Source organism: Fringilla coelebs (assembly GCF_963513975.1).
Source record: "Fringilla coelebs genome assembly, chromosome: 17".
In the NCBI taxonomy this organism is placed as follows: Eukaryota; Metazoa; Chordata; class Aves; order Passeriformes; family Fringillidae; genus Fringilla; species Fringilla coelebs.
The window spans coordinates 15,374,548-15,390,429 of record NC_140043.1 but is presented as its reverse complement, the minus strand read 5'-3'; the positions used below and the strand labels follow the sequence as shown (position 1 = coordinate 15,390,429).

Sequence of the window (15,882 nt, the reverse complement as noted above, 5' to 3'; positions counted from 1 at the left end):
TAAAGGTAACCTGGTTTCCCTGCTCAGTGAGCCCACTGCATCCTCAGGCTCTCAGTCGGGCATCACTGACAGATTGCAGGTGACCTGGTCAGTGGAGGCATAAGAAACAGAGCAGGAGAGGTGCTGCCCTGGCACCTGAGCTGGCACAGGTCTCTGCACACATCCTGACCCCTGCAGCCAGCACAGCTCCAGCTCCTGCAATTCAGTGTGTGAGCATCCTCCACCACCTGCTGGGGAGGGTTTGTGTGCCAGCACTGCAGCCCTGACCCTGCACCAGGAAAGGGGCAGCTCATCAGGGCTGGACCCAGCAAACTCACCTGACAGCCTTACCTGAACCCTGAAAACTCACCTGACAGCCCTGCCTGAGCCCTGCAAACTCACCTGACAGCCTTACCTGAGCACACCAACTCACCTGGACAGCCCTGCCCAGCCTGAGCCCTGCCTGAGCCCTGCAAACTCACCTGACAGCCTTACCTGAGCCCTGCAAACTCACCTGACAGCCTTGCCTGAGCCCTGCAAACTCACCTGACAGCCTTACCTGAGCACACAAACTCACCTGGACAGCCCTGCCTGAGCCCTGCAAACTCACCTGACAGGCTTACCTGAGCCCTGCAAACTCACCTGGACAGCCCTGCCCAGTCTGAGCCCTGCCTGAGCCCTGCAAACTCACCTGACAGCCCTGCCCTGCCTGAGCCCAAACTCACCTGGACAGCCCTGCCCTGCCTCAGCCCAAGCTCACCTGAGAGCCCTGCCCAGCCCACCTGCCCTGCCTGAGCCCTGCACACTCACCTGGACAGCCCTGCCTGAGCCCTACAAACTCACCTGAGAGCCCTGCCCAGCCCACCTGCCCTGCCTGAGCCCTGCCAGCTGTGCTTGTACCTACCAGAATGACAAAGATGGCAGGTGCCACAAAAGCCCAGATTGCTCCGTCCTCCAGGGAGAGCCAGCAGCTGAGGGAGGTCAGAGTTGTTCCAGAGGAAACACACAGTCATTTAATCAGTAATGTTATTAATTAAAAAAACCCCAACTTATAAAACAACCAGGAGAGAGTGCAAGAAGAGGATGAATTTTGAAAGGAAGAGAATGACAGCACATCAGGACAAGGCTCCTTCTCCCCTGACTCTGGGGACCCAAGGTGGGACCTCACCTGGGTTTGTCACACTGCCAGTGACACCCCTCTGCCCCAGCCCACCCTCACAGGGGTGCAGAGATGGAAGAGAGGAAATGTTTTATCTGCAGTTTGCTGCCCTGGTGCCCTTGGCCACGGGCTCTTTCAGTGCTGGAGCACTCTGAAATGTCTCACTGCAGTGAATTGGTCTCAGACAATTTGCAGCCCTCCCTGGCTGGTGGTGGGGAAGGGGCTGGCAAACACAATCAGGTCCTTCTTACAGCCCTGAAGAGATGGACCAGTTTACCACCTCTAAAATTATTTTAGGGTTAAATCCTATGGTGTTCTTTCAGATAATTTTGCTCCTTTTCCTACATTAGACAGGAAATCGATTTTCAAAGTTCTGGACATTATCCATTCCAGGTTTCAGGTGTGTAACTGCAGTTTTCTTTGGAAGATTGAATATCTTTAATCAATGATTGCTCTCATCCTGGTGCAAGCGTTTCCCCCTGGGCAGGGAGCTCACTGAGGAGCTCTTCAGTGAAAAGCAGGCAAAGGTCTCAGGAGCTTTTTGTGCATCATCTCTGTGAAATCCAGACTGGAGGCTTCTGTGTTTGACAAGGTCCCTACACCAGTCCTCCTTCTGCAGCCCCTCTGCCCTGCTCCTCAGGAGGATCCTGCAGCACCACAGCCCAGTTAACACATCTGCACATCTCCTCCCTCCAGATCTGCATCCCCACAGCACTGCAGGGAGGGGTTTGTACTCACTTGCCACTTTCTCCATAGCTGTCCAGGGATGAGGTGGCAGAGATGACACAGATCACCAGTGGGCAGCCTGCAGCAGGGCAGAGAAAGATCCAGAGGCATTAGCAGGAATAAAAGTACATCTTCCAGTGAGCCCTGCAAGTCCTGCTAAATTTTGTATGAACAGAACTGCTCAGAGCCATTTTCAAATTAAGTCTAACTTGACATCCTCCTGCAGCTGTTTAATCCAACATTAATTAACTGATGTCAGACAAAATGACTTTTTAATACAGTACTAGTTTAACTGTTAAACTGGATCAGTGCTAATTTCCCTGGGAATCACAGTCCTGTTTAAGCCTGGCTTTGGTTTATGGACTTTCTGCCTCTGCTATCCAAACAGTGTCACACGTGAAGCAGTGTCAGCCTTATTTTAACCACTTTCCCCCAGGTGAGTGCCTTTTTGCTCGAGAATTCAGAATGACTTGGGCAGGAGAGCAGAGTTTCTCACAGGGGTGCATGAAGAGCAGCTGAGAGGACAAGAGTGGTGACATCTGGGTGTCCAGAGCATCACACCCAGAAAACTCAGGCTGCCCCAGGTGCCCAGCAAGGCTGACTTTAACAAAAATATTCCATAGTTCTGCAGGGTTTCTGTGTTTAGAGGAAACTCTGTTTCCAGATGGTTTTGACTGGTGCAGTGGGCTGTGCCCTAGGAGGTGGAGGAATAACATGAATAACATGGGATAACACAGGAATTAATTACACAGGGGCAGCTCTGCTCCTGATCCACAGGAATTACACAGGGGCAGCTCTGCTCCTGGTGACACAGGAATCAAACAAATCACACAGGGACAGCTCTGCTCCTGGTGACACAGGAATCAAACAAATCACACAGGGGCAGCTCTGCTCCTGATCCACAGGAATTAATCACACAGATCACACAGGGCAGATCTCCTGATCTACAGGAATTAATCACACAAATCACATGTGGCAGATCTCCTGATCCACAGGAATCACACAGATCACACAGGGCAGATCTCCTGATCCACAGGAATTAATCACACAAATCACACAAGGCAGATCTGCTCCTGATCCACAGGAATTAATCACACAAATCACACAAGGCAGATCTCCTGACCCACAGGAATTCAATCACACAAATCACACGGGGCAGATCTGCTGATCCACAGGAATTGAATCACACAAATCACACGGGGCAGATCTGCTGATCCACAGGAATTAATCACACAGATCACACAGGGGCAGATCTCCTGATCCACAGGAATTAAATCACACAGATCACACAGGGCAGATCTGCTCCTGATCCACAGGAATTAATCACACAAATCACACAGGGCAGATCTCCTGATCCACAGGGATTAATCACACAAATCAGGAGCAGATCTGCTCCTGGTGTCAGAGCTGCTCTGGCCCCAGCACTGCCAGGTCCTGTTGTGCCACTTCATTCCAGGCCAGGAGCTGGAGAGGAGGCCAGGGATTCATTGCCAGCAGTTCTGAATGCAGTGAACCCCATCCCTTCAAATATTAAATGATTGCCTGCTAATTCCTGCGTGATTTAATAAAATGTGAAGGTTTGAGCTTTGATCATCTTACAGAATTTAATAAACAGGTCCCAGACAGAGTATTAGACATGACAGCTTAAAGTATCGATTTTCTTTTTAATTCTTTAGGTTTTCTGCATGAGGGTTTTACCAAATTCTCTGACAGGCACTTTCTGATTAATTTTACCACTATCATCCTCACAAATTGTATAAAGTTTTCCAGAAGTATCATTTTTGGAAGAGGCATTTTCATTCTTTAATAACTGCAGCTAGAAGCACATTTATAAATATTTATATGAAGATATATATTTATAAATAAGGGGTATCCTCAGTAGTTAAGAAGCATTGTATTTTGAAAGCTTCTGTGACTTCTATAAAAGGAGAAACCCCAAGGAATAAAAAAAAAAAAACAGGCTGTGGAAACTCTGTGGGAGATAATTCAAAACAATTTTAGGACATCAATTCTAAAAGGCTAAGGATGTCATCTATTGAGAAAGATGAAGCATTAGACACAAAAGAAAATGTATTTCCCTCCAATAATGAAAAGATCTACTTTGCTTCACGGGGATGAGTATATTCTCCCAATTTATACTGGGAAGTTCATTTTCTATGATTTTCTTCTGCTGTGTTACATCAGATCTGGGCAACAAATCACAGGAAATTATGGAATGCGTGTCATTTGACAGCTCAGAACAAACTCTTCACTCTGGGCAGGTTCTGCAGGAAAGGGAACTGGCTGAAGTGGGAAAGCATCCAGCACCACAAACTCTGTCACCAGCATCCTGCAAACGGTGGGACAAAAACCTTTCCTACAGCCAGGCACCAACCCATGAAGGCTCCTGACCCTTCTGTGCCCCTTTTTCCTGCATGACTTTGCAGGATGCAGGTGGAATGAGCCACTGGTGTGAGTCAGAACCAAAAGAAGAGCACAGCAGTGGGTGACCCTGCCCTCCCTCAGTGCTGCCCCTGCTCTGGTCACCAAGGGTCACATTCCCTGCTCTGGAGCTGCCTCAAGGACTGCACTTTCTGAAGTCTGACTGCAGCCAGAACAATTGTGCATTTTCTCATCCCACAGACCTACTGTGATCATAAGATGACAATTTCAAATATGCTTCTGAGTATAATCTTGTCCCAGAGTGAGGAGACTTAAAGTAAGCAGCTACTAAATGCTTACCCCATCCAATTCCATAATAATATAAGTGCTTGCTTTCTTCTGACCCAAATACTTTGATCACCATGCTGTAAAGATGAAATCCTTCCACCAGCATCCACGCAAACGCGCTCAGGAAGAAAAAATGAAGGAGAATGGCCAAGATCTTGCAAGGCAGCTAAATTAGGAGTAAAAATGAATACATTAGTTCTTTGTGATACAGTCACATCAGTTCTCTTTTTTTTTAACTTCTATAGACATTTACAGGCTAAATGCTAAATCACTGGAGTAAAACTGTCTTAGAAAGAAATAGACAATTTCATTTTTCTACTGCATTTTCAGATAGCTTCAGAGTAACAAATCCTCTTACCTTTAAAAAAATAATAATTAAAAAAACCCCAACAACATTGCCAAATGTGGTGTGGAAATCCAAATGTGCTATTTATTTATAACAGCAGGAGCAATACTCCCATTAAAGTCTACAAAATATTTAGGGACTCAAAACTGAGCGTCTGCATCTGGTTGCTGAGCCTGTAATAAATACAGGAGTCAAAGAGGTGGGGCACAAGTGCTGTCCTGTACCCTGCTGCCTGCTTTTCCTTCAGGTGCTCCTCTCAGCCAGCTTCAACTTTCCTCCAAGCCAAGTCTGACCAGCCTTAAAAGCAGGAGAATGGAATCCTCTCTTCTTCCCCAGCCTCAGGGGCTCCTCACTGGCCTTTGCTCACCCACTCTCTGCTTTTCCCTTCCCTTTCCTCACTCTCTGCTTTTCCCTTCCTCACTCTCTGCTTTTCCCTTTCCTCACTCTCTGATTCTCCCTTTCTTCACTCACTGCTTTTCCCTTTCCTCACTCACTGCTTTTCCCTTTCTTCACTCACTGCTTTTCCCTTTCTTCACTCACTGCTTTTCCCTTTCCTCACTCTCTGCTTTTCCCTTTCCTCACTCTCTGCTTTTCCCTTTCCTCACTCACTGCTTTTCCCTTCCTCACTCTCTGCTTTTCCCTTCCTCACTCTCTGCTTTTCCCTTCCTCACTCTCTGCTTTTCCCTTCCTCACTCACTGCTTTTCCCTTTCCTCACTCACTGCTTTTCCCTTTCTTCACTCACTGCTTTTCCCTTTCCTCACTCTCTGCTTTTCCCTTTCCTCACTCTCTGCTTTTCCCTTTCCTCACTCTCTGCTTTTCCCTTCCTCACTCTCTGCTTTTCCCTTCCTCACTCTCTGCTTTTCCCTTCCTCACTCACTGCTTTTCCCTTTCCTCACTCACTGCTTTTCCCTTTCTTCACTCACTCCTTTTCCCTTTCCTCACTCACTGCTTTTCCCTTTCCTCACTCACTCCTTTTCCCTTTCTTCACTCACTCCTTTTCCCTTTCCTCACTCACTGCTTTTCCCTTTCCTCACTCACTCCTTTTCCCTTTCTTCACTCACTGCTTTTCCCTTTCCTCACTCACTGCTTTTCCCTTTCCTCACTCACTCCTTTTCCCTTTCCTCACTCACTCCTTTTCCCTTTCCTCACTCACTGCTTTTCCCTTTCCTCACTCACTGCTTTTCCCTTCCTCACTCACTGCTTTTCCCTTTCCTCACTCCTTTTCCTTTTCCTCACTCACTCTCTCGAGGAGGTCTCAGCAGAGTGGCTGTGCCCATTGCTCAGGGACAGAGCAGAGGTGACTGCAGGGATGTCCCCAGGGTGATGTCCCCAGGGTGATGCCCCACGAGAGGACCTGGTTTGCTCTGCCCCAGCTCAGCCCAGCTCAGCCCTGCCCTGTGTGTGGCAGGCTGCTGGAATTGACCCTGTGTCCTGCAGCTGTGCCATCCCTCTGTGTCCTGCTCTGTGCCATCCCTCTGTGCCACCCCTCTGTGCCCTCCCTCTGTGCCCTGCAGCTGTGCCATCCCTCTGTGCCATCCCTCTGTGCCCTCCCTCTGTGCCCTCCCTCTGTGCCCTCCCTCTGTGCCACCCCTCTGTGCCATCCCTCTGTGCCCTGCAGCTGTGCCATCCCTCTGTGCCATCCCTCTGTGCCATCCCTCTGTGCCACCCCTCTGTGGCCCCTGTTCAGTCCCCAGGGCTGTTTGTCCCCAGCCCAGGGTGGCTTTCGCCTCCCTCAGCCCCAGGAGGGCTCCAGGCTGTGCTGGGGAGTTCCCCCAGTAGGAACCAGTTTGCTGCCTCAGGTGTTAGTGGTTGGTTCTCTCTGCTGGGTGAGCTAAGCTGGGCTGGGCTGGCATTTTATTCTCTATGCTGGTGATTTGGGATTTTGTACTCCGGTGAAAATTAAAATGTTGGGACTTGGGAGTGCAATGAAAAGGGAGGCTTTCCTGCCCAGCCTCACTTGGACTGGTGCAAGGACATTCTAATGCAAATCCAGTGGGACTACCTGTGTTCAAAAGCAATAAATTTGGGGTTAATTTGTGTGAGCGAGGTCTGTATGTGGTTTAGTGTTTCACAAAGTTCAGTGACATATTATTAAACTAGATTAGCTTATTGACAAAAGCTGTAAGAGCCTTTCCAGTTAATTTTATCATAAGGCTATAAAATCCACTTTAATGCCTTTTGATTTCTACCAGAAGATTAGTCCACAAAAATCTAAAAGCAACATAAAGCTGACGTACAGACTAGTTGTGTCAAATGGATATTTTCCAACTTCAGAGTAGCCAAACAATATCAATCACAAAGCAGCAGAAAACTGGCTCACAGTGAAGTAGCAGGAGGCTGGTCTGTATAGAATTTTGTATAACGCCTAATTGCAGATTTGTACATAAAATCCATAGCAAAGTTGCTGCTCATTCTGGTGGGTTTTTTTTTTTCCCCTTAATTATTGCTTAGCATTTACTCTTACATGGCAAAATTGCCTTCAGTGGAAGCACTGAGGAGCTGAGCCTTCACACACCAAACCCAAGCGACCTTCTCTCGTGAAACACCCACTTTTAGCAGAATACCTTAAAAAGGCAGATCTTGTTCCTGCTACTCTTAGGGCTGACAGCTGGAGGGTCTGTGGAAATAGAAAAAGCAGCCCAGCCAGCAGCAAGGTCTGCCCTGCTATTGCTGATGAGAAAGTAAAGCAGGCTTTCAGAAAGGACAGAAAATATTTGTCATTTTTTTTTCCTGAGGGCAGTCTTAAAACAGATAGGTAATTTTACAGCTATATCACCAACAAAAGCAGCTTGTTTCACCTCTCCTTTTGGATGTTTCCAGCAATTCCAGGCAGGAGTATTGAGTGAGAAAGAGATAAATACCCTGATCCAGAACTGCAGATAGTAGAGACATCAGATTTTCCTGGTTGTGTTGGAAAAAACCCAGGGCTGGCTAACACCTTATACTTCAATTTTCATTTTCCTGTGTCTCAATAATATAAAGACATAAAAAGACATCCTGGCTTTGGGAAGAATTGCCTTCCTGGAATATGCCATGATCAGTTAACTATTGATGATAGGTGTCAATGACCAGCTTTTTATAAACAAATGAATAAATTAGTTGTACTGGAAAGATTAAAGTTCTGTTTGTGGAGATAGAGCTTTGTGGTTAAAAATCACTATTATTCTACAAAAGAAAAAAAAAATCCACTGTTAGTCTCCAAAAGAAAAATTGCTTTAGAATGGATTGTAAATCATTAAACAACGCATCTGAAAATAGCAGGGGATGCTGTGTGCCATACCTGCAATCAGAGCTGCAATATCCCCAGAGCCAGGGAGGGGAAGGATGGGCAGGCTCAGGGCAGGGAGGCGATGCCAGCTAGTGCAAACACTGCCTCCCTGTCCCTGCAAACCACCCTCAGCAGCTCAATTAAAGCTGCAATTAAAGGTATTTAGGCTGTTGTCAAAGCTAGTCTGGAGTGGGAAATGACAGGAGACCAATAAAAGGATGAATCACAACCCCCTGGATTCCAAGAGGACAAAGCATAAAAATAAAAGCCCAGCAGACAGTATTTACATGACGTCTGTCAACTTGCAGATCTTTACAGAGTTATCCCAAACAATTACAGCTCTTATAGAGGAGGCAGGGCTAAAAAACCCCACGGATTCTGTGAAGCATTTCATTTCTCAAAGCCTGGGGTGTAAAACAGTGTAAACACTTCCTTGTGCTAGGGCCCCAATTTCACCAAAGTGGGTCTGGGGTAGGTTCAAGGGGAAGTCTGCACCCACTAAACTGCAGCCTGAGGTGTGTGGGAGTTTCACAGGCTGGACTAAGCAAGCAGGGCCAGGTGTGGCCAAGGCAGGTCCTGCAGGTGGGTGGCTCTGGGCTGGTCCCTGGAGAAGGGGCTCTGCCTCCTCCACCCCACAGCAGCACGCACAGCTGGAGCCCCACACCACGGGGCAGACTGGGGCCAGGCTGGCCCTGCAAAGAGGCTTCCACACACCACTGAAGTGACTCAGCTGAGCTGCCTGAAAATTTGGGGTGGATGAAAAAGAAAAGCCTGTGAGAACACCTCGCCCTGTCATGCTGGGTGAGCCTCCCATCGCCCTCAAGCCCACGTCCTTTCAGCGGGGTTTGAGCTCTCTACTCAGAGAGGATTATTTTCATGCCTGGTTTCTGCTGTCTTCAGCTTCGCCTTTTGCTGCTCTCCAATGTCTCCATTTCATTTTCCTTCTGAACCACCCCCTCTCATTTTCTCCCTTGCACATTGCATGACTCATTCAGGACCCACCCGAATGTTAAACAGCAAAAGAATATGAACTGAGTTTTCCAAAGTGCTTTTAGGTCCCCAGGTAATGACTGCCTGTGCAAACCAGGCATCACAGTTATTTATAAACGTAACAGACATCCAAGGGATCCCATCTGAGCTGAATATAAATCCAGGTAGCTGTTGTATTGGCAAAATGAACAATGTGCAAACCTGGTATTTACTTCTACTGAGAAAAAATACCCCCAGCACCCCCCAGCCCCCATAACAGAAACCACTGGCTGCTTCTGAAAAATAATGTGGAGCAGCAGCTGGTGACAAAAGTAGCCACGTTTTTTACCAGCACAAACACAGAGCACCCTGGAAGTTTATTGTAAAGTCAGGTTTTGTTTCTGCCCTTCAGGGGGAACTTCCCATCAAAGACCTTACGTTACTCTAAACTGCGTTTTTAAAATTAATGGAAAGAAATTGGGTGTGCTGGTAAGTGATGCTGTTAACTCAGCCTGTTTGCCTTGGTCTAACCAGGCTGGTTTGGGTGCCAAGTTAATGGGTTAGACCTCCTGGTACCCTGCCTGAGGAGCCCCCTGCAGCAGGACGGCGTTTTTGGGGTTTTGGCGCGTCAAAGGCAGCTCCCCTCGGCAGAGCCCTCCCTGGCAGTGCCTGTGGCACAGAGCCCTCCCTGGCAGTGCCCTGGCTGCCCCAGAGACCCCAGAGACCCCAGAGACTCACGGTTGCGGGGCTGAGCTGGAAGCTGGCCAGCAGCAGGGCCTGGGCCAGCAGCACGGCGCTGGACAGGTTGGCGTGGATGTGGTAGCGCTGGTTGCGGATGGTGCTGACGGACCTGCGGGGCACAGAAACACCTCAGCGCGGCCCCAGGGCTCCAGGGCACCTCCCCACCAGCAGCAAGCTCTACACTGGCCCTTGGTTGGGCTGGGTGACCTTTGGAGCTCGCCTGCCAGCAGCGTGGGCAGCACCTGAGCATCCCCTGCTCCCCTGGACCTGAGCACACGGCCAGAGACAGAACAGCAGCCAGGGCTCGGTCCTGCAGGGACTGGGGGCCAGGGAGGTCACACCCACTCCTCACAGAAAGCACCACCCTGTGCCAGAGCTCCTGGGTTTGTTTTGTTGGAATTGGCCTTTCTGGGAAATAAGGGAACGGGAAAAGACATTGGTTCCCATTCTGATTTATACAAATGTAACTTCTGAGCACAGGAACGACAGCTCCATACACAGATGGGCAGTGCCTGTCCTGACAGGGACCTGACTGTGGTTTCAACATCATTTGAACGTATCTCCCTTGGCTTTTCCAAAACCAGCTGGAAATCTGACAAGAACAGGCTTTCCTGGAAGTCTGCTGACCTCGTGTTTCTGTTCCCATCCCAAAATAGGAAACAGAAAACAAAAACATTGATCTGAACATCTCGGGCTTGCCTTGAATTCTGTTCTCTTTAAAAAACAAACAGTCCTGTGATAACAGGTTCCTATTCCAGGGCACCCTCCTGCTGCACTGCTCCATGGAACGGGAATGAAGAGGGAGAGGACAAGAAGTACTGAGATCCCAGAAGTGACTCAAAGGATGCTCTGCCTGTGCCAGTGGCTCTGTGCTGGGCAGCTCCATGTGCCACAGGCTGGGCAGTGTCACCAGGAGGGGAGCAGGGCTCACTGCCCCTGCCAGGACATGGAGCAGCAAGGACCTTGCCAGATTCTTCTCCACTTAGGTCACAGTCATCTAACACCACATTGCAAAATCCCACTTCAGCTGCTTCACGAGACCCTGCTCTCCAGTGAAAAGATAATCAAATTATTTTCAATTGGCAGTTTGAAGGATGCTGTATGTAGGTGGGGTGCTTAACCCTGTGACAGTCAGCTGGCTCCAAGCTCTCTTCCAAGTCTTGTTTGCCTCCAGCTCCTCGAGGAGTTCTCAGCCCTGCTGCAGCAACACCTCCTCCTTTTGCTCCTTTGACCTTTCTAAACACTCTAACATCCAATTTTGCCCTCAGCTCAGACTAAGATGGAGCAGATCATTCCCCTCAGCCTAAACATGCCAACAGCACGATGTCAGATAGGCAGATGCTGGAATTATTGAGAGTGGATTTTGCCACACGTTATGCTCTTAATCCAAGTATGACCAACACAGATCCCAAAACTTGGAAATAATACGGGGTCTGGAAAAAAACAAGCACTGCAATCAGTTTACTGAGATTCAGCTAGTCCTTTTCCCTAGAAACTGGCCTCTTAACAGGATGTCCAAAACACATCTTAGGCACAGAAAACAAGATTCAAACTCTAAAGTGGGAACAATATGGTTTAGTGTGTGAAAGGAGACAAGAATCCCACTCCTTGCTGTACTCCCAAAGTGCTGCACAGCCTTGGACAAGTTACTTCACCCTTAGTCAGGTTTTCTGTTTCTTATTTAGACACAAACCTTTATGAAAGCTTTTTTCCAGAAACGTTTGTATCAAGCCCAGCTCAAACTCATTTCTCACTAGGGGAACATAAATAGGAATAAAGGTCCTGAGTGCCCTGGGGCAGAACCCTCCCCAGCACAGAGAGCCCTCCCAGGGCTGCCCTGCTCGGGGCAGGAGATGCAAAGGTTTCCAACCAGGAGCCATGGAGTGAATTTCACACTGCTAACAGGGTCCTTCACCCACCAAAGCACCACAGAGAAGCAGCCTGGTGGAGATCAGCGGGACACTTGAACATGAATGTGGCTGTGTGATTGTGTCCCAGCTGTGTGAAACTGGAGTCAGGCAGCCAGTGCTGACTGGGACTCCCTTACTGGGCATTCCTCTCTGAACACCCTCCCTCACAGACAGGACACTGGAAAGCAGAAAGTGCTGTCTGTGCTCTCCAAGCACCCCAAAGGTGTGGGGGCAGAGGGGCTGGCCCTGCAGTCCCTGCTCACCTTGTGCTGGAGTCCAGACCAAGGCCTCCTTCCAGCTCTTTGCAAGATTCCTGAACTACAGCAAAGCAGGTCCAGTTAAAAAAAAATTAAAATCTCTCAGGAGATTGAAATAGCTGGCTATATAAAGACCATCCCATTTCAGGAAATGAAGGTAATTTAGAAATAACCGACCAAGTGTTACAAATGCATGTGCAGAATCTAATTAAGGAAGGTTGTAGAATTAATAGCCTTTGTTTTATCCTGAGCAGCTGAAGGGATCCTGCTTGCCTTGCTGCTCAGCAGGTCTGAAGCTAAAATTACTCACGACAGCACGGCGAACGTGACCAGGGTGATCGTCAGGCAGAGGATGGACAGAGCACAGCCGATGTAAGTGATGGAGGAGAGGGCCACCTGGTGTTCTCTGGTCAGCTGCAGCAAGGAGAGAGCAGAACAGGCTGAGAGGGGTGTCACACAGGGACCAGAACAGGCTGAGAGGGGTGTCACACAGGGACCAGAACAGGCTGAGAGGGGTGTCACACAGGGACCAGAACAGGGACCAGAACAGGACTGAGAGGGGTGTCACACAGGGACCAGAACAGGCTGTGAGGGGTGTCACACAGGGACCAGAACAGGGACCAGAACAGGCTGTGAGGGGTGTCACACAGGGACCAGAACAGGGACCAGAACAGGCTGAGAGGGGTGTCACACAGGGACCAGAACAGGCTGAGAGGGGATGTCACACTGAGCACAGGGACCAGAACAGGCTGAGAGGGGTGTCACACAGGGACCAGAACAGGGACCAGAACAGGCTGAGAGGGGTGTCACACTGAGCACAGGACAGGCTGAGAGGGGTGTCACACAGGGACCAGAACAGGCTGTGAGGGGTGTCACACTGAGCACAGAACAGGCTGAGAGGGGTGTCACACAGGGACCAGAACAGGCTGAGAGGGGTGTCACACAGGGACCAGAACAGGCTGAGAGGGATGTCACACCGAGCACAGGACAGGGCTGTGAGGGGTGTCACACTGAGCACAGAACAGGGCTGAGAGGGGTGTCACACCGAGCACAGGGACCAGAACAGGCTGAGAGGGGTGTCACACTGAGCACAGAACAGGCTGAGAGGGGTGTCACACTGAGCACAGGGACCAGAACAGGCTGAGAGGGGTGTCACACCGAGCACAGGGACCAGAACAGGCTGTGAGGGGTGTCACACTGAGCACAGAACAGGCTGTGAGGGGTGTCACACTGAGCACAGAACAGGCTGAGAGGGGTGTCACACTGAGCACAGGGACCAGAACAGGCTGTGAGGGGTGTCACACTGAGCACAGAACAGGGACCAGAACAGGCTGAGAGGGGTGTCACACTGAGCACAGGGACCAGAACAGGCTGAGAGGGGTGTCACACAGGGACCAGAACAGGGCTGAGAGGGGTGTCACACTGAGCACAGGGACCAGAACAGGCTGAGAGGGGTGTCACACAGGGACCAGAACAGGCTGAGAGGGGTGTCACACTGAGCACAGGGACCAGAACAGGCTATGAGGGGTGTCACACTGAGCACAGAACAGGCTGAGAGGGGTGTCACACTCAGCCCAGCCCGTGGCACTCGGTCCCTGTCCCGTGTCACAGCCCGGGTCCCCAGCAGCAGCGGCTCCTGCCGTGGCTGCAGGGCTCAGGCAGCCTTGGCAGCTCAGCCTAGGAGCTCAGCTCAGGAGCTTACAGGGCCCAGGGATGCTCCCAGGGATGCTGGAAGTGATACTGCAGTGATGCTCCCAGGGATGCTCCCAGGGATGCTGCAGTGACGGATGCTCCCAGGGATGCTGGAAGTGATGTTGGCAGTGATACTGCAGTCATGCTCCCAGGGATGTTGGCAGTGATACTGCAGTCATGCTCCCAGGGATGCTCCCAGGGATGCTGCAGTGATGTTGGCAGTGATACTGCAGTGATGCTCCCAGGGATGCTCCCAGGGATGTTGGCAGTGATACTGCAGTGATGCTCCCAGGGATGCTGCAGTGACGGATGCTCCCAGGGATGCTCCCAGTCATCCCCATCCCTGTGCAAGCACCACCGTGCAGGGAGACCCAGCAAACCAGAGAGCCCACCCACCAGAGCTGTTCACAGCTCTGAAATCACAGCTCCATCGCTGGTGCTGTGCAGTGGAAGGAGCTGGGCTGACACTCCAGCATGGAAACCCCAGCACGGACCCAGCATGAGCAGCAGGAGGGCAAACCTCTGCTCTCAGCTCTGCTTCTGCCTGCTGGCATCTCTTGTGGAGGGAATGCAATTTTTGGGAACATTTAAACGGTAACTCCACGGTGCTCTCCACCAGGATCTGTGTTAGACCTGGACAGAGTCAGTGCAAGAAGGACAGGGTGGTTGGGCCACTCAAATTAATCAGCATGTGTTTTAATTTTCCATGCAAGTTCTCATAAAAGAATGACAAAAGAGCCACACCCAGCAAAGGGAGCCAGGCAGTATTAATATGCAGTAAGTAGAACAGAGCTAGGCAGGGAAAAGCTTTCTCATCCTAGAAGAATTTTCAAACATTTTTCCTGACTTGATTTTGGATAGACTTGACATTTTCATAAACTGAAGGAAAAAAATTACTCAATCAAAAATTTTTAATTATGACGCTTGAAATACTGTGTTATTGCTTCAATCTCAATTTACTATTGATTAAATCCCAAGCTGAAAAAATTTCATTGATTATTAAAAAATACTAAAAGGAACGATATCTTTCCAAAACTTTTTTGCAGCACATTTATCTAATAAAAACTAGTCCTTCCACATATGTTTGGGATTTTCTATTATTTTCCACACACACAATAAAACTTCCCACCCAAACAAAGTATTCCATTAGAGATTATCAAACCGAAGCAGCTCTACCAATAAACTCCCCATTAAAATTCCCTTTACAGGAGAGAAATAGCGTGCCATGTGGTCATGGGAAAACATAAATACAGGCACAAAGCTGTGTTGTGTATGTAGGTTTTCAGTGTGATTGTCTGCCAAGTGCAGCAGCCCACGTGTGCTGAGTTTCCAGCAGAAGAGCTCAGCAATCTTGAGCCTTGAAGGGATGCACTGAAAGACAACTGTTGCTATGGTGTTACTGTTCCTAGGAAATATGATGCAGCTCTTGAGCATTTTTTCTTTTTCAGCCAAAGACACATTTCTTTTCCCTGACTGGACAGCATCAATTACAGAAACAAAAGAGTTCTGTGTACTGGAACAGCTTAAAAGCTCCAGATAATTCCTACAAAAGAGATGCTGTCATCCCTCATCCCCCAAAGAAGGCAGGCACAGGCATTCTCCACAGAACACTCCTGAAACAGGAATAATCTGTGTGGGAAATGGAGCAGTTCAGAAGTGATTTCCTCATCAGGTACATTCATGTCCACAATGCATGGACCTTGTTCCCTGATGCCTCCACCCTTTTCCCTGGCTGCAGGTGGCTCACAGAAGGAGGAGGGCAGCTGAGGAGGCTTTCAGATGTAAAGTCTATCTGAAATCAGTATTTCTCAGCAGTCCTTAGGCCAGAAAATGTTCCCTGGAGAGTTTCCCTGCTCGGGGAGAATTCAGATTCCCAGTGCTCTGTGCTGGTGCTGGCACTGGTACAGACCTCAGAGGGCTGTGGTGCCCTTCCTGTCCCCAACAAACACACAGGATCCAGGGAGCAAACCAGGGGAAATGGGCAAAAATCACAGAATCACAGAAAGGTCAGGGTGGGAAGGGACCTCAAAGCCCACCCAGTGCCACCCCTGCCATGGCAGGGACACCTCCCACTGTCCCAGGTGCTCCAGCCCCAGTGTCCAGCCTGGCCTTGGGCACTGCCAGG

General features: G+C 49.5%; 1 protein-coding gene across 4 annotated transcripts in view; it reads right to left on the bottom strand.

Annotated features, from left to right (window-relative positions):
• ADGRD1 (adhesion G protein-coupled receptor D1) overlaps nucleotides 1–15,882 on the bottom strand; it is a 126,497-nt gene that overhangs the window by 28,400 nt on the left and 82,215 nt on the right. For 3 of the 4 annotated variants that reach the window (XM_084217295.1, XM_084217297.1, XM_084217296.1), the window contains 5 exons: nucleotides 12,376–12,479; nucleotides 9,896–10,007; nucleotides 4,586–4,739; nucleotides 1,877–1,943; nucleotides 884–950 (listed from right to left, as the gene is read on the bottom strand). In XM_084217295.1, coding sequence (XP_084073421.1) covers nucleotides 884–950; nucleotides 1,877–1,943; nucleotides 4,586–4,739; nucleotides 9,896–10,007; nucleotides 12,376–12,479 — 504 coding nt within the window. The remainder of the gene's footprint in view (nucleotides 1–883; nucleotides 951–1,876; nucleotides 1,944–4,585; nucleotides 4,740–9,895; nucleotides 10,008–12,375; nucleotides 12,480–15,882) is intronic. The other variant, XR_014616587.1, reaches the window with a different exon arrangement.